This window comes from Leptonychotes weddellii, chromosome 5 (assembly GCF_054177405.1).
Source record: "Leptonychotes weddellii isolate Sample4059 chromosome 5, ASM5417740v2, whole genome shotgun sequence".
In the NCBI taxonomy this organism is placed as follows: Eukaryota; Metazoa; Chordata; class Mammalia; order Carnivora; family Phocidae; genus Leptonychotes; species Leptonychotes weddellii.
Genome location: NC_138373.1, coordinates 6,213,794 through 6,227,936, shown reverse-complemented (window position 1 = coordinate 6,227,936; position 14,143 = coordinate 6,213,794). Strand labels below are relative to the sequence as shown.

The window sequence follows — 14,143 nt, the reverse complement described above, 5'->3', positions numbered from 1 at the left end:
TTTTTTTTTTTGGCTTTATTTAAATTCCAGTTAATTAACATACAGTGTTATGTTAGTTGCAGGTGTACAATATAGTGATTCAACACTTCCATACAACACTTGGTGCCCATCCCCACAGACAAGTGCACTCCTTCATCCCCATCACCTGTCTCCCCCATCCCCCGCTCTGGTAAACATCAGTTGGTTCCCTATATTTACGTACAGTGCTAGCTATGTTCTTTATCTCCACTTGTTTCGGTATCAGTAGTGGGCCTTCATTTTAAATTTAAAAATTTATCCCTATTTTCATTGATTGATTTTATTTTTACGTAATCCCTACACCCAACATGGGGCTCAAACTCACAACCCCAAGATCATGCTCCATTGACTGAGCCAGTCAGGCATCTCCCTATTTAATTTTTTTTAAACTAGTAAAATAATTTAATTATGTTATAATTAAAATAAAGAAGTACTTCAATTAATTACCACTGCAATTTACATAGGTATCACTGTAACTTATGCTGTCTGCATAAAATATTTAACAAATGCATTGTAATGTTACATTGGTAAGTAGGAAATTAAATCATTGAACTGAATCAATCTACTGGCATTAACCAGATCAGTAATAGGTTTAGGTGAATTACCAGGAACAATGCACATGCTTGAGCTTGATACTTACATTAAAATGTAACAATAATATCTTATGCAATGCATGGTTAAAGGCAATGTTGTTCTACTGAAAGAACAAAGTTGTCAGGACGCCTGGGTGGCTCAGTCAGTTAGATGTCTGATTTTTGATTGTGGCTTGGGTTATGCCTTTGGGTTAGTGAGATTGAGCCCCGCATCAGGCTCTGCTCAGTGGGGAGTCTGCTTGAGATTTCTCTCTCCCTCTGCCCTCCCCTTGCTCTCTCTCTCTCTAAAATAAATAAATAAATCTTAAAAAAACCCCCAAAGTTGTATTTAACAGAAAAATATTTTATGGGGTTTCAGTTTTTAAATTTAAATAAAAATTAATTATACTTAGGTAAATTTAAAAATCGATTTCTTCAATTGTCCCAGCCACATTTCAGATGCTTAATCGCCCCATGTGGCTTATGGTTACCGTACTGGATAGTATAGACATAGAGCAAAATACAAGACTAGTCTAATGATCTTACAGAGGACACTGTACTCAGTGATCAAAGGTAAGCATTATTTTCAAGCGTAAATATGGAGTATTTAAAAAAACGGAGCATGTTAGACCACAGAATAACAAAATTAAAGGGCTGGAACTACAGAAATTATGTTCTTTCAGACCATGATGCAATTAACATAAAGAAGATAAGCAGAAAAGTCCCATACATTTAGAAATGTAAAAATGTACTTTTAAACATTTTATGCAATCGAGATGAAATGATGGAAAATAAAAAAATTAAAGCTGAATGATAAAAATTTTACACCTCAAAACTATCATGTCTGGATAGGGAAGAATATCTTAAGACAAAAAGGACACATTATTTAAGAAAAGAATTGGAAGATTTGACTGCGTGAAGAACATTTGTTATCGAAAGCGTCCATGACAAGAGTGAAAAATCAAATCACTACCTGGGATAAGATATTTGCAAAATATATAACTGACCAAAAAATAACATATACAAAACAGAAAAGCCTCCTACAAATCCTTAAGAAGAAGAAAAGCAACCCAATACAAATGTGGGCAAAAGTGAAGAATAGCCATTGTACTGGTTTCCGATCACTGCTATAACAAATTACCACAGACTTAGTGACTTACAACAACACAAATATATTCTCTTACGGTTCTGGAGGTCGGAAGTCTAAAATCAAGGTTTTGGCTGCATTTCTTGTGAAAGCTTCAGGGAGAAGTGGTTTTCTTGCCCTTCCCATCCATTTGCATTCTTTGGCTCGTGGCCTCTTCCAAATATCACTCCAGACTCTTGCCTCTGTCCTCACATCTTCTACTGTGTACCCTTTGACCTTCTGCCTCCTTCTTATAAGGACCCTGTGATGTCATCAGGCCCACTCAGACAACTGAGTGTCCCCATCTCAGGACCCTTAACTCATCACATCTGCAGAGTCCCATTTCCAACATAAGGCAACATTCACAGGTTCTGGGGATTGCGATGTGGATATCATGGGAGGAATTATGTGGTCTGCTGTAGGCATTTTACAGAAAAGACTTATAAAGCCCACTAGATAGGAGAAGGCAGTTAAATAATATCTTTAAAGTTCTGAAAGAAAATAACCATCAATCAAGAATTCTCTAGCCAACTAAATAACAATTCAAGATTGAGGAGAAAATGAAAGCACTTTCAGACCAAAGAGGATGAAAAGAGTTTACCCCCGACAGTTCCCAGGTAGAAAAATTACAGAAGGTTGTGTTTCCAGAAGAAAACCTGGCACACCCATGTTCACAGCAGCACTATTCACAATCACCAAGAGGTGAAATCAATCCAGATGTCCATCAGTGGATGAATGAATGAACAGAATTTGGTATATACATATATACATATACAATGACTATTAGTTGACCTTAAAAAGTAATAAAGTTCTACGGGATAACTACAATTTGGATGATCCCTGAAGGCATTAAACTAAGCCAGTCACAAAAAGACAAATGCTGCATTTAGACATGAGGTATCTAAAGCAGTGGAATTCGTGGTAACAGAAGGTAAAATAATGTGGACAGGGGCTGAGGGGAGGGAGAAATGGTTCCAAGGTTTCAGTTTTGCAAGATGAAAGAGTTCCAGGGATCTGTTGCACAACAATGTGAGTACACTTAACACTACTAAACTGCACACTTAAAATGATTAAGATGGTTTAAAAAAAGAAGAAGAGGAAAAATGAACCCAAATGGAAGGTATGGGATTCAAGAAGCAACACTGAGCAAAGAAACTGGTAAATGTTGGTAAGTCTAAGAATTGAGTTAAGTATTCTGTTTGCAATGCACAGAATGAATTAGAGGGGGACAAATCTAGGAGTGGGGACATAGGATGGTGTTGCAGTAATTCACTCTTGAAGTAAACCACCTTCTTAATTCAGAATTAGTACCACTGGTCGGTTGAGAAGATGTTGGTCCATGAAGGAGAGGTTGTCAGTGATGATGCCCAAGCTTTTGGCTGGGATCAGGGTGGATGGTGAAGTTAGTCATTGAGGTGTAGAACATGTAAGCAAAGGATGTTAATTTTCACGAGGGTATGAAATTACAATGGGTTTACAATCAGAAGCTCTTTCAAAGGTGCTGATTTGGATAATGGGGAAGCTAGCCCTACTGTAGCGTTTAAGGGTTTGCCGTCTGCAACCACACTGCCTATTCAAATCCCAACTTCTCCCACTCACTAGCTGGTCAACCTTGAATAAATTACATAACCTCTCTGTTCTTCACCTCTTTCCTCTGTAAAAGAGGATGATAATAGACTTACATCATGAGGTTGTCATGGGGGAAGTAAATTAGTAGCCACCTAGCGCTTAGAATATTCATCATTTACTTAAGTACTGAATAAATGTTAGTGTAACAGGGTTTAAGTTGGAAAACATGGCATTTCAAGTGTTTTAGAGAATACAACACGTATGACATTCTGAAGTGATTCGCTAGTCTGAGATGAAATATTTCAAGGGGAGAAAGAACCCCAAATAAATAAACAAATAAATAAATAACGGTCATGTCATTCTCAAGCCCTGTGCTCACATCAGGGTTGTTGGAAATTAGAGAGAGGGTATCTTTGGAAAGAGATATGCTGTTAGTTCTCCTCAAGGGCAAGGGTTGAGGGTGGTACCTCTGCATGTCAAGCCTTGAGAGGGGGACTCAAACATGTTCACTGACTCCTGCCTGAAAAATCAAAAAGGCAAGAGATAGGCTCTCCGGCAAATGAATGGAAGGAGATGTGGCTGCATTGGAACTGGCCTGCATGCCCAGAGTTTTTTGGCCCTAAGGATGCGTACATATATCCTGTGGACCAGATGTGAACATGCCAAGGAGAGCCAGTGCCAACTTATGTCTTATTAATGGAATCCCTTGGAGGAGTGAACGAGCCCCAAGGGTTAAAAAAAATCCATCTGGCAAACTGTCAAGATCACAAATCACTTAAAATATGAAGACTACCAAATTGGACTTAAACTTCACCATAACAATGTTAAATGCTAGAAGATGGTGGAACGATGCCCCAAAGGCCCACAGGGGCAGCATTTGGAACTGAGGGGCCCTCCAACTCTCTTCCTTGAAGAGTGCAGGGTTGGCTCTGGTCAAGGGTTACTCTCTCACCCACCACCTGCTGACCCAGCCTTGCCCCTTCCTTCCTCTGGAGGGGCTCCTGGCTCTAGCAATGGGGACAGGAATGGGTGCAGGCAGGGTCACAGTTGTCGCTGGGCCTGGTGGAGAGCGGCTGGGCTCCCTGAGTTGCTGAGGAACATGGAGCACATGCCCATCACGCTGCGGGGAAGCCTGTGGTATTCCTCCCAGCCAAGAACACACACAAACACACGTTCTTTTGTGGGTAAACTTGTGTTTTGGGTACTTTGCCCAGGAGAGTGGGGGGGCTTCATAGAGATTTAAACCTATAGAAATTCTGTTGTTGCCGATGAGCACTGCCCCTCACCCCCCAACATGCTGACGCCATTGCTCTCCTTTCAGATGATTTCCAAAATCTCTGTTTCAGTGCACTTAGAAGAGGTCCCCCTCACCCCCAACAACAGAAGGTTATTCTCCAGAGCCCATTCTTTACTAGCAGGGCTGCCCTCTCCTCCAGCTGCCCTTCTCGTACTCTTCACTAAGGCTGCCAGGAATGAAGAGGGGAGGGGGGGATGTGGGTGGTGGCGGGAGGCAGGGCCTGGGGGAGAGCTGGGACCCTGCTGGCTCCAGCCTGAGGACTCTGCCCTGCCTCTTTCCCCGGCGTTGGTGCTCCCGCTTGGTGCTGCCAGGTGAGTGCCGGGCAGAGAGCAGCTGGGCTGGCGCAGGGCCCTGGGGGTAGTGGGGGTGGGGGCTGCCTGGGTGCTAGACTGGGTTTCTCTAACTCAAATGCATATGCCAGGGACCTGGGGGGTATTATTACAATTCAGATTTGATTTGTTAAGCCTGGGATGCTGCCTGGGATTCTGCATTCCTGGTGATGCCAGTGCATCCAGGGATCACATTTTGGGTAAAAGAATCTAGAACATTTTCCAGGCCAGATGGGGTGACACGGGAGCAGCGAGCCAGGTCCAGCACGGCCCTTGGGGGACATCCCTTCCTCATGCGGTACTTGGCTGAGAGGGCTTCTGACACCAATGGAATCCTGAAATTTTTCTCCCAAAGAATAGAGATGCTTAGAAAAATTCTTAGCAAAATCATGATGGAATTAAAAAAAAGAAATCTATTTACATATTTGAAAATCCCCTCACACTCTGGGCTTTCTACCCTCCCCCAAATCTTGAGCTCACGGGTATTGCTTCATCAACTAAAACCTCGACGGGGTTCAGATCCTGCCATCTCCTTCCCCAAAGATTTATTTTCAAACTATTTCTCCACTCCTAGAAACAGAGTGGTGTCCCTTGAGCTGAGCTTTGAAAACAATGCTGGGCCCTCAGCTCGCCTGGTCCGACTCGAGCTTGGGGGCCCTGGCCCCGTGGGCAAAGCTGCAGATATGTTTGCGGGAGGCGGATGTGGGTCTCAGAGAATGAAACAAGAGCGCTGGGGATGGCTGAAACAGATGGGGGAGACCACAGGCTCCCAAGAAAGCAGGGGATGAGGGAGGAGGAAGGCCTGTGTTTAGGCCCTGTTTTTTTTTTTTTTTTTTAAGAAATTGCCTTTGGTCTGAAGATTTTGGGAGATGGAGCATGATTTTGTGTGAACCTTACAGGAGGTCCTGGAATTTGTGTTGTTTTGGTGGTAACAGCTACAGGGCAGAGGATCAGATGGGTGCTCAGCATTAGATATGGGAGCTCCAAACCAAGTCCTTTTGTCCTGCTTTTTCCTCTCTCTCCCTCCCAAATCTCTAAAGCTCTCTGGTGAGCTCTGGAGACCCCAGTTCAGTTCCTAGAGTCTCTCAGAGGACGTTAGGTGCCTGGCTACAGGTCTGGGGTGGGCACAGGAGAGAGAGAAGAACCAGAGATAGGGCCTCCAGGAATTATTCAAATTCCCGGGGTGCCTGGGTGGCTCAGGTCATGATCCCAGGGTCCTGGAATCGAGCCCCATGTTGGGCTCTCTGCTCAGCGGGGGGCCTGCTTCTTCCTCTCCCTCTGCCCCTCTGCCTCCCCCTGCCCCTCTGCCTCCCCCTGCTTGTGCTCTCTCTCTCAAATAAATAAAACCTTAAAAAAAAAAAAAAGGAATTACTCAAATTCCCAACATTGGAATATACCAAGCCTGCTGTGTTAAATCCCAGGCCTACTGGGAATGTGCTGGAAATGCGTTTAGAGCGTGCTGGGCCTGCACTTTGAAATGAGGTTGAGACTGAGAGCCAGACTTGAGAATTTACCAAATTAGTCTTTAGGCTGGCAACGCTCCAGGAGAACCAGGGCAGAAGCCCCCAGAGCCCGGGGCTGCCTCTCCTAAGTGCAAGGACCCCACAGACTCATCAGGCAGGGAGGGGCTGCAGGCTTCCTCACAGACAGGGTTTGTGGAGGGAGGATGTGCAAGCAGCCTGGAAAAGGGCCGATCATCATGTCCCATCAAATAAAAACCCTCTGAGATGCTCCAGTACAGATGTCTTGCTTTACAGAGCTGGAGTGGTGATGGGCCGCTGTCCTCCTAAGGCGGTGGTTCTCAACCAGGGGGGAATCTGACCCCAGGGGACATTTAGCAGTGTCTGGAGACATCTGGGGGTTGGAGGGGAGAAGTGTGCTTCTGGCATCCAGTGGACCGAGGACAGGAATGCTGCTAAACATCTCACCCCAACAAAATGATCAGGCCCCAGATATCACTGGTGCCAAGGCTGAGACCAAGGGCCAACACTGGAAGCTGACCTTCCTTCTGGTCCTCTGGAACTCAGGATCTCTCCAAACAAAACTCAGTTAAACATTTATGGAGAAACTGCTCTTTTCCCCAGGCACGTCACCAAGTGTTTTCTCATCCAATAAATAAGCTAGCGATTTTGCTTTATTGTGGTCATGATTTTTCAAATTAGGAAACAGATTTCCCTTATCTATTTACCTTTTCTTATTTTTTCCTTTTTTTTTTTTTTTAAAGATTTTATTTATTTATTTGACAGAGAGAGACACAGCGAGAGAGGGAACACAAGCAGGGGGAGTGGGAGAGGGAGAAGCAGGCTTCCCACCGAGCAGGGAGCCTGATGTGGGGCTCGATCCCAGCACCCTGGGATCACGACCTGAGCCGAAGGCAGACGCTTAACAGCTGAGCCACCCAGGCACCCCTACCTTTTCTTATTTTCAATGATTTGTTTTCTTCCTCTGAATTCTGGAATCACCCAGTGTGCTGGCCAGTACACAATCTGATTTGCCTTCAAAGTGGGTTTTCGTTGTGCTACTGGTAATCTTTCTCCTCCATTTGTAGTGGGTTTAAACACTTAAAGATCCATCTACTCTCATTTTCGAGGAGTCTCGGGAATGAGAGGGGATTGACCTCTATCTTCAATCTGCCATCTTTAATCATGAGGCCAATTTTGCCTCTTTCTAAGGACTGAAAATAGATTTCTTCTAAAAATTTTAACCCAATTTTATGGAGAAGAATTTTCAGTGGCCTGATATACTTCTGATTCTTCATAGTCTATGATGGAGGTAGAAACATAGGGCCTGAGAGGCAGGTAGAAGAGGTTCAAACTCTGATTGCTACTGGCCGCAAATATAGTTTCTCACAGTTGGTGGATGGTGACGTGGTTCTCTGCCCAAGCTCTGGCATACTGGCCTGTTCTTATCTACATAGGTGACCCTTGAACAACATGGATTTGAGCTCTGCTGGTCCATTTTTTTTTTTTTTTTAAGTAATCTCTACGCCCAATATGGGGCTCAAACTCATGACGCTGAGATCAAGAGTAGCATGCTCCACGGACCTAACCAGCCAGGTGCCCCAGGGGATTTTTTTTTTTTTAAAGGAGTTGACAGCAAAAGCCACAAGGCATTTATTTACAACTGCCCATCCCATCTTCACGGGATCGAATGGAAGGCTACTGGGGCAGGAGTTGAGCCTGCTGCCGAGTTCCCCAGGGAGGACTGCCAAGGACGTTGGCAGCCCCCGGGGGCCCTGGGACAGGCAGGGCTGCAGATCGTCCTGTGTGCTGTTGGTCAGGTCGGACACCTGGGTTTTGGGACTGCGCCAGGGCAGCTGTGGGCCTTGGGCTCCTCCCTGCCGGGCACAGACCCCTCCTCAAGGCCGCTTCTTGGAGGCGGGCACCTTCACGAGTGGCTGCATCTGCTGATGGCCACTGGCTGGTGGCGCACCGCCAGGCAGATGGGGCATCTGTTCCTGCCTGAGGAGCCACTTGGCAGTTGCCTCTGTTGAGCCGAGGCCACCATGCCGTGGAATGTCACTGTCCTGGGGCGAGGCCAGGGGCTGCAGCTGCCCCCGGCCCTACCCTCCTGCCTATACGTGTTTTTTTTTTTCAATATACACACACTACTGTGAACGCATTTTCTCTTCCTTATGATTTTCTCAGTAACATTTTCTTCTCTGTGGCTAACTTTTCCTGTAAGAATGCAGTATATAGTACCCATGACATACAAAACATGTGTGAATTGATTATTTATGTTGTTGGCAAGGCTTTTGCTCAATGGAAGGCATAAGTAGTTAAGTTTTGGGGAGGAGCCAAAAGTTACATGCGGAGTTTTGACTGCGGAGGGGTCAGCGCCCCTAACCCCCATGCTGTTCAAGGGTCAACTGCAGTTTATAACTTGAGTGCCCATTTGAATGGCCTTGTGCGTCTTTCTGGGTATTTTAATCGGGAAGCTGATATGAGGCAAGATAGGCATGTCTCATTTGCTGCCATGTCATAAAGTTAGAAATCCAGATTATTATTACCAGAGTTGAAAGGGAGACGCCTCGGGATACCTGGGTGGCTCAGTCGGTTAAGCGTCTGCCTTTGGCTCAGGCCATGATCCCAGGTCCGGGGATCGAGTCCCGAAATGGGCTCCTCGCTCAGTGGGGAGCCTGCTTCTCCTTCTGCCTGCTTCTCCTCCTGCTTGTGCTCGCTCTGTCTCTCTGACTAATGAATAAATAAAACCTAAAAAAAAAAAAAAAGAAGGAAAGGGCGACACCTAAGCAAGTGCAGAGAGGAAACAAGGGTGGATAAGTCCTTGATGCAACTGGAGGGGCCCAAGGACGCAGGTCTGGGAGGGACAGTGGCCTTGGGCAAGTGCAGAGCTACTTCTCTACGATGCTACAGAAGGGAGCCGCACAAGAGGGGGGCCGCCTGGTTCCCTGTCAAAGAGTCTCTATTTTCCCTGTGGAATAAAGTTTGGGCTGAACAGGGATGGTGAGACACAGCGGCTGGGCATTGAGGAGGGCTCCGTGTTGTGACAAAGATAAAGATGGTGCACGGGCTTGCAGCAGGATGCTCTTCTGTCTGGAGGAGTAAGGGATTTCTGAAGTCTGCTCCTGACTATGGTGACCTCTCGCCACGCGGGAGAGATGAGCCCAAGGAACAATGTACAAAGCAGGGTGGAATTTCGAATTTTTATCCAGTCAGCTCTGGCTTTGGCCCCACACCTCATTACATTCACTTAGTAGATTCTGCTGGGTTTTCTTTAAAATGTTCTCCTTTTCCAAAGCTGGTTGGGCCTAAAGAACACCAGACTCAAGAGGGCCTTGACACTCTGTTCACTTGATCCACAGCAAGCCCCCTACCCTAACCACATCTCAATCTTACCACCGCACTGGGAGCGGAGGCCAGACCCTCACACCTGTGAGCAGCTGAGGGTTGGCGCCAGAGAAAAGCAGAGGGCACGAGAATGCATGTTTCCCCCAGGGTCAGCCCTGATTGTGTTCAGGTGCCCCTGGGGGTAGCCCCAGGCCTGGTGGCCATCAACTGGGGAAGAAACCGTTTTCAGAGGGCTCTGGACTCTGACTAGCCTTTGGGAAAGGGACAGAGGGAGGGAGGGAAAGAGAGAGACACAGACAGGGCCTGGTCTTCTACCACACAGTACAGAACGGGGCTGAACAGAGAGCCATTCCCACATCCACTCACTAATTTACAGAGATGACTCCATTACCTAGAATTAGGAGCCATCAGTCTTGGTAATAAATCAACCAGAACCCTGGAGAGGAGCAAGAAGGTTTGCTTTATCCATCTTTGGATTCACAGTGAAGGGGTGGCCTTGCCCTCCTCCCGAAGAACAGGGAGCAACACACCCACCCTCATTCCTGTCCTCTGCTCCCTAGCAGGATGTGCGGCAGGTTCGTGAGGCAGCTGTTGGCTGAAGAGAGCAGGCATTCCACTGTCGTGGGGCACCTCCTGCTCCCCGTGCTCCTGGGATTCCGCCTCGTGCTGCTGGCTGCCAGTGGGACCGGGATCTACGGCGATGAGCAGAGTGAATTCGTGTGTCACACTCAGCAGGCGGGCTGCAAGGCCGCCTGCTACGATACCTTCCATCCCTTCTCCCCCCTGCGCTTCTGGGCCTTCCAGGTCATCTTGGTGGCTGTGCCCAGTGCCCTCTACATGGGTTTTACTCTGTATCATCTGATCTGGCATCGGGAAGAATCAGGAAAGGTGAAGGAGGAGACTCTGCTCCACCAAGGGGAGAACAGCAGAGATGGCTCAGGGCCGGGGAGCCCCAGGCTGCTCTGGGCCTATGTGGCACAGCTGGGGGTGCGGCTGGTCCTTGAGGGGGCCGCCTTGGGGGTGCAGTACCATCTGTATGGCTTCAAGATGCCTAGCTCCTTTGCATGTCGTCGGGAGCCTTGCCTCGGTAGTATAACCTGTTACGTGTCCCGCCCTTCTGAGAAGACCATCTTCCTGAAGACCATGTTTGGGGTCAGTGGGCTCTGTCTCTTGTTTACTCTTTTGGAGCTTGTACTCCTGGGCCTGGTGAGATGGTGGAGGACCTGGAAGCACAAATCTCCTCCTTCTAACTACTCCCCAGCTGCAGAGAGCACCAAAAAACACAAGGAACCGACTGATAGCTTCCCAGGGGTGGAAGCCAAAGAGCAGTTCCGAGAAGCAGGTGAGAAGGCACTGATGTCCCTCCTTCTTCGTGCTTCTGATGTCTCTGTCCTCATGCTCTCCCACGGCAGGTCCCTCCCATGCGTTACAAAACAGAAAACCAGGTTCTAGGCAGATGTCTTCTGACCCCTGCTCCCAGCCACCCCCTCCCAACCCCATCCCCATGACTTTGACGATTCCTTCCAGTGAACCAGGACCAGGGCGCTCAGTCAGTACCTCCTGCCTTTCCACTTAGGCCTCTTCCTACTTAGAAAAAGTCTCAGCTCCCGCTTGATTCTCTACTTTGCAGAGTTATGAAGCCACCTGCCTCACCTCTGAAGGGAACCCTATGACTGGATCTTCTTCCGCGCATCCAGTGAGTGGGGATTTACTTCCGTGACAGATTAGAGGCTGTTGAAGCATCTCCCAGGGCCATGGCGGGCCACGCTGCCTGAGGCATTTCCCGGGAGAACTCCTGCTCGTGCCTTCCCTCCAGAATCTCCTGGTATCAGAGGCACCATTTTCACGGGCTTGGTTCCAGAGTCAGCCAGCAGAAGCCTCCATAAAACTGTGCTTCTCCCCTGTCCTGCGCAATAATTGCTGCTGCTGTTGGCATTCCTGTTGCTGAATGCAATCTTCCTGCCACGGTGACTCTACTTACCTCTCCTCTGTGGTTCCACGGTCTCTGCTCCCCCCAGCTTCAAAGTCCCGTAACCTCTGGATGTCCCCAGCCCCGCGGTGTCTGTCATATTCAGACTGGGCCTCCATGCATCTATAACCCAGTGTCCTTTAACATTCAGATTTGGTTTAGTCAAACACCCAGCCACATCCTGTAGGCCGATTACTGGCAGCTCAGAGGCTTATGGACCTGGGGCCACTGCCAGCTCCAACTTCTGCTCAATTCTTGTTTTCCACTTGGTGCACAGCAGCTGTCCCCTTGTCTCCAGCCCAGCAGCAACTCACACGAAGGGCCAAATTCCTACTTTTTAAACCCATACCCCTGGTTTCCACCCAGAAAAGACAGGAGAGTTTTGCTGCTGATTCAGGGGTAACAGGAAGGGAGTATGATTATATCACAGTATGATTCGGCAGGTAATTTAAAGCTAAATATCAAGCTTCTCTTTTCTGAGTCTCTCCGTCCCATCTGCCTGAGGGTATTCCAGCCCCCCACCTTCCTGCAGAAACATCTTCCCCCCTCAGTTCTTCCTTGCCCTCAAATTCTCAACAAAGAGCAACTACCTGGTTTTGTTTTCTCCTTCTGAATCCCAAATTATACCAGGGTAAGTCAGGAAAGCTCACTCCTAAGGGAAGACATTTGGTCCCCCAAGGGACCAACAACTAGAAAATTAGTAATTTTTCTTTCTGCTATGCAAGTGTTTTTATAAAGAATCTCTCATCTACTGTAACCAGAGTCCAGCCAAGTGACCAAGAACGGAAAAAAAAGGAAATGTCATCATTCGGAATTCCCTCTTGATAATCCTTTTTAAACAGCTTTATTGAGCTAGAGTTCACATATCACATAATTCACCCACTGAAAGCATACAATTCAATGGCTTTTAGTATAATCACAGAGTTGTGCATTTATTAATACAATTTTAGGACATTTTCATCAACTCAAAAAGAAACCCAACACTTAGTTTTTACCCCCAAACCTCCATGCCGCCCTCAAAACATAAGCAGCCACTGATATACTTTCTCTCTCTCTCTACATATATATATTTCTCTCTTATAGATTTTTCTGTTCTGGACCTTTCATACAAATGGAATCAATCATACAATATGTGGTCTTTGCGACTGACTTCTTTCACTTAGCGTGGTTTTGAAGTCTATCTGTGTTATAGCACGTATCAGTACTTCATTCCTGTTTATGGTTTAATTATGTCATTGTATGGCTTACTACACATTTTGGTCCATTTTTCAGTTGATGGACATTTGAACTGTTTCTACTTGTTGGCTATTATGAATAATGGTGCTATGAACACTCATGTACTAGTTTTTGTGTGGATGTATGTCTTCAACTCTCTTGGGTAAATACCTAGGAGTGGAATTGCTGGGGCATATGCTAACTCTTTTTTAACTGTTTTCCACAGCAGCTGTACTATTTACATTCCCAGCAGCAATGTATAAATGGGTTCCAAATGTATCCACATCCTCGCCAACACTTGGTTATCTCCTTCCTACCTTCCTTCTTTTCTCTTTTCTTTCCTTCCTCCCTTCCTTCTTTCTTCTCTTCCTTTTTTTTTTTTAAATTGTAGCCATCCTAGGGGTGTGAAGTGGTATCTCATTATGGAATGATTCACATTTCCCTAATGATGTTGAGTATCTTTTCGTGTGCTTATTGACTATTAGTATATTTTCTTTGGAGAAATGTCTACTCAGATCCTTTGCCCATTTTTTAATTGGGTTGTTTGTACCTCTGTTGTTGAGTTCTTTATATATTCTGGATACTAGGTCCTTATCCAATATAAGATTTCCAAATATTTTCACCCATTCAGTGGGTTGTCTTTCACTTCACTGATCATGTCCTTTGATGCGCAAGTTTTTAATTTTGAGGAAATTCAATTAATCAATTTTTCTTTTGCTGCTTGTGAGTCTGGTGTTGTATTTAAGAAATGGATACCTAATCCACGGCAGTGAAGATTGACACCTAAGTTTCCTTCCAGGAGTTTTACAGTTTCAGCTTTACATTTAGGTCTGATTGATTTTGAATTAATTTTTATATATGGTACAAGGGTTCAACTTCATTCTTTTGCATGTGGATATCTAGTCCCAACACCATTTGCTGAAAAGCCCATTTTTCTTCCATATAATGATTTTCGGCATCCTTGTTGCATATCCATTGCTTGTCAATGTATAGCACTATTTCTGGACTCTCAATTCTATTCCATTGATCTATATGTTTATCCCTATCCCAGTACCACATGTTTTGATTGCTGTAGCTTTGTATTAAGGTTTAAAATTGAGAAGTGTGAATCCTCTGACTTTGTTCTTCTTTCTCAAGGTTGTTCAGCTATTTGGGGTCTCTTGAAATTCCATATGAATAAAATTGTAACTTAGCAGTCCTCGATATTTTCAGTAAAGAAGGAAGTTCAACTCAGGAGTAT

General features: G+C 46.0%; 1 protein-coding gene across 2 annotated transcripts; it reads left to right on the top strand.

Moving 5' to 3' along the window:
* The first annotated feature begins 4,810 nt into the window (after positions 1–4,810).
* GJC3 (gap junction protein gamma 3) lies at positions 4,811–14,017 on the top strand. Of its 2 annotated transcripts, none has more exons than XM_081819382.1 (3): positions 4,811–4,893; positions 10,283–11,061; positions 11,350–14,017. In XM_081819382.1, exons 2-3 carry the CDS (start codon positions 10,284–10,286, stop codon positions 11,355–11,357), a joined length of 786 nt encoding a protein of 261 aa, XP_081675508.1. In that variant the 5' UTR covers positions 4,811–4,893; position 10,283; the 3' UTR covers positions 11,358–14,017. The 2 variants fall into 2 exon arrangements, with proteins under 2 accessions (XP_081675508.1, XP_081675509.1); XM_081819383.1 differs by having other exon boundaries at positions 4,831–4,893; positions 10,280–11,061.
* Positions 14,018–14,143: the final 126 nt, after the last annotated feature.

Excerpts from the sequence above, each read along its gene's own strand:
- GJC3 (XM_081819382.1), top strand. The coding sequence starts at position 10,284 with ATGTGCGGCAGGTTCGTGAGGCAGCTGTTGGCTGAAGAGAGCAGGCAT.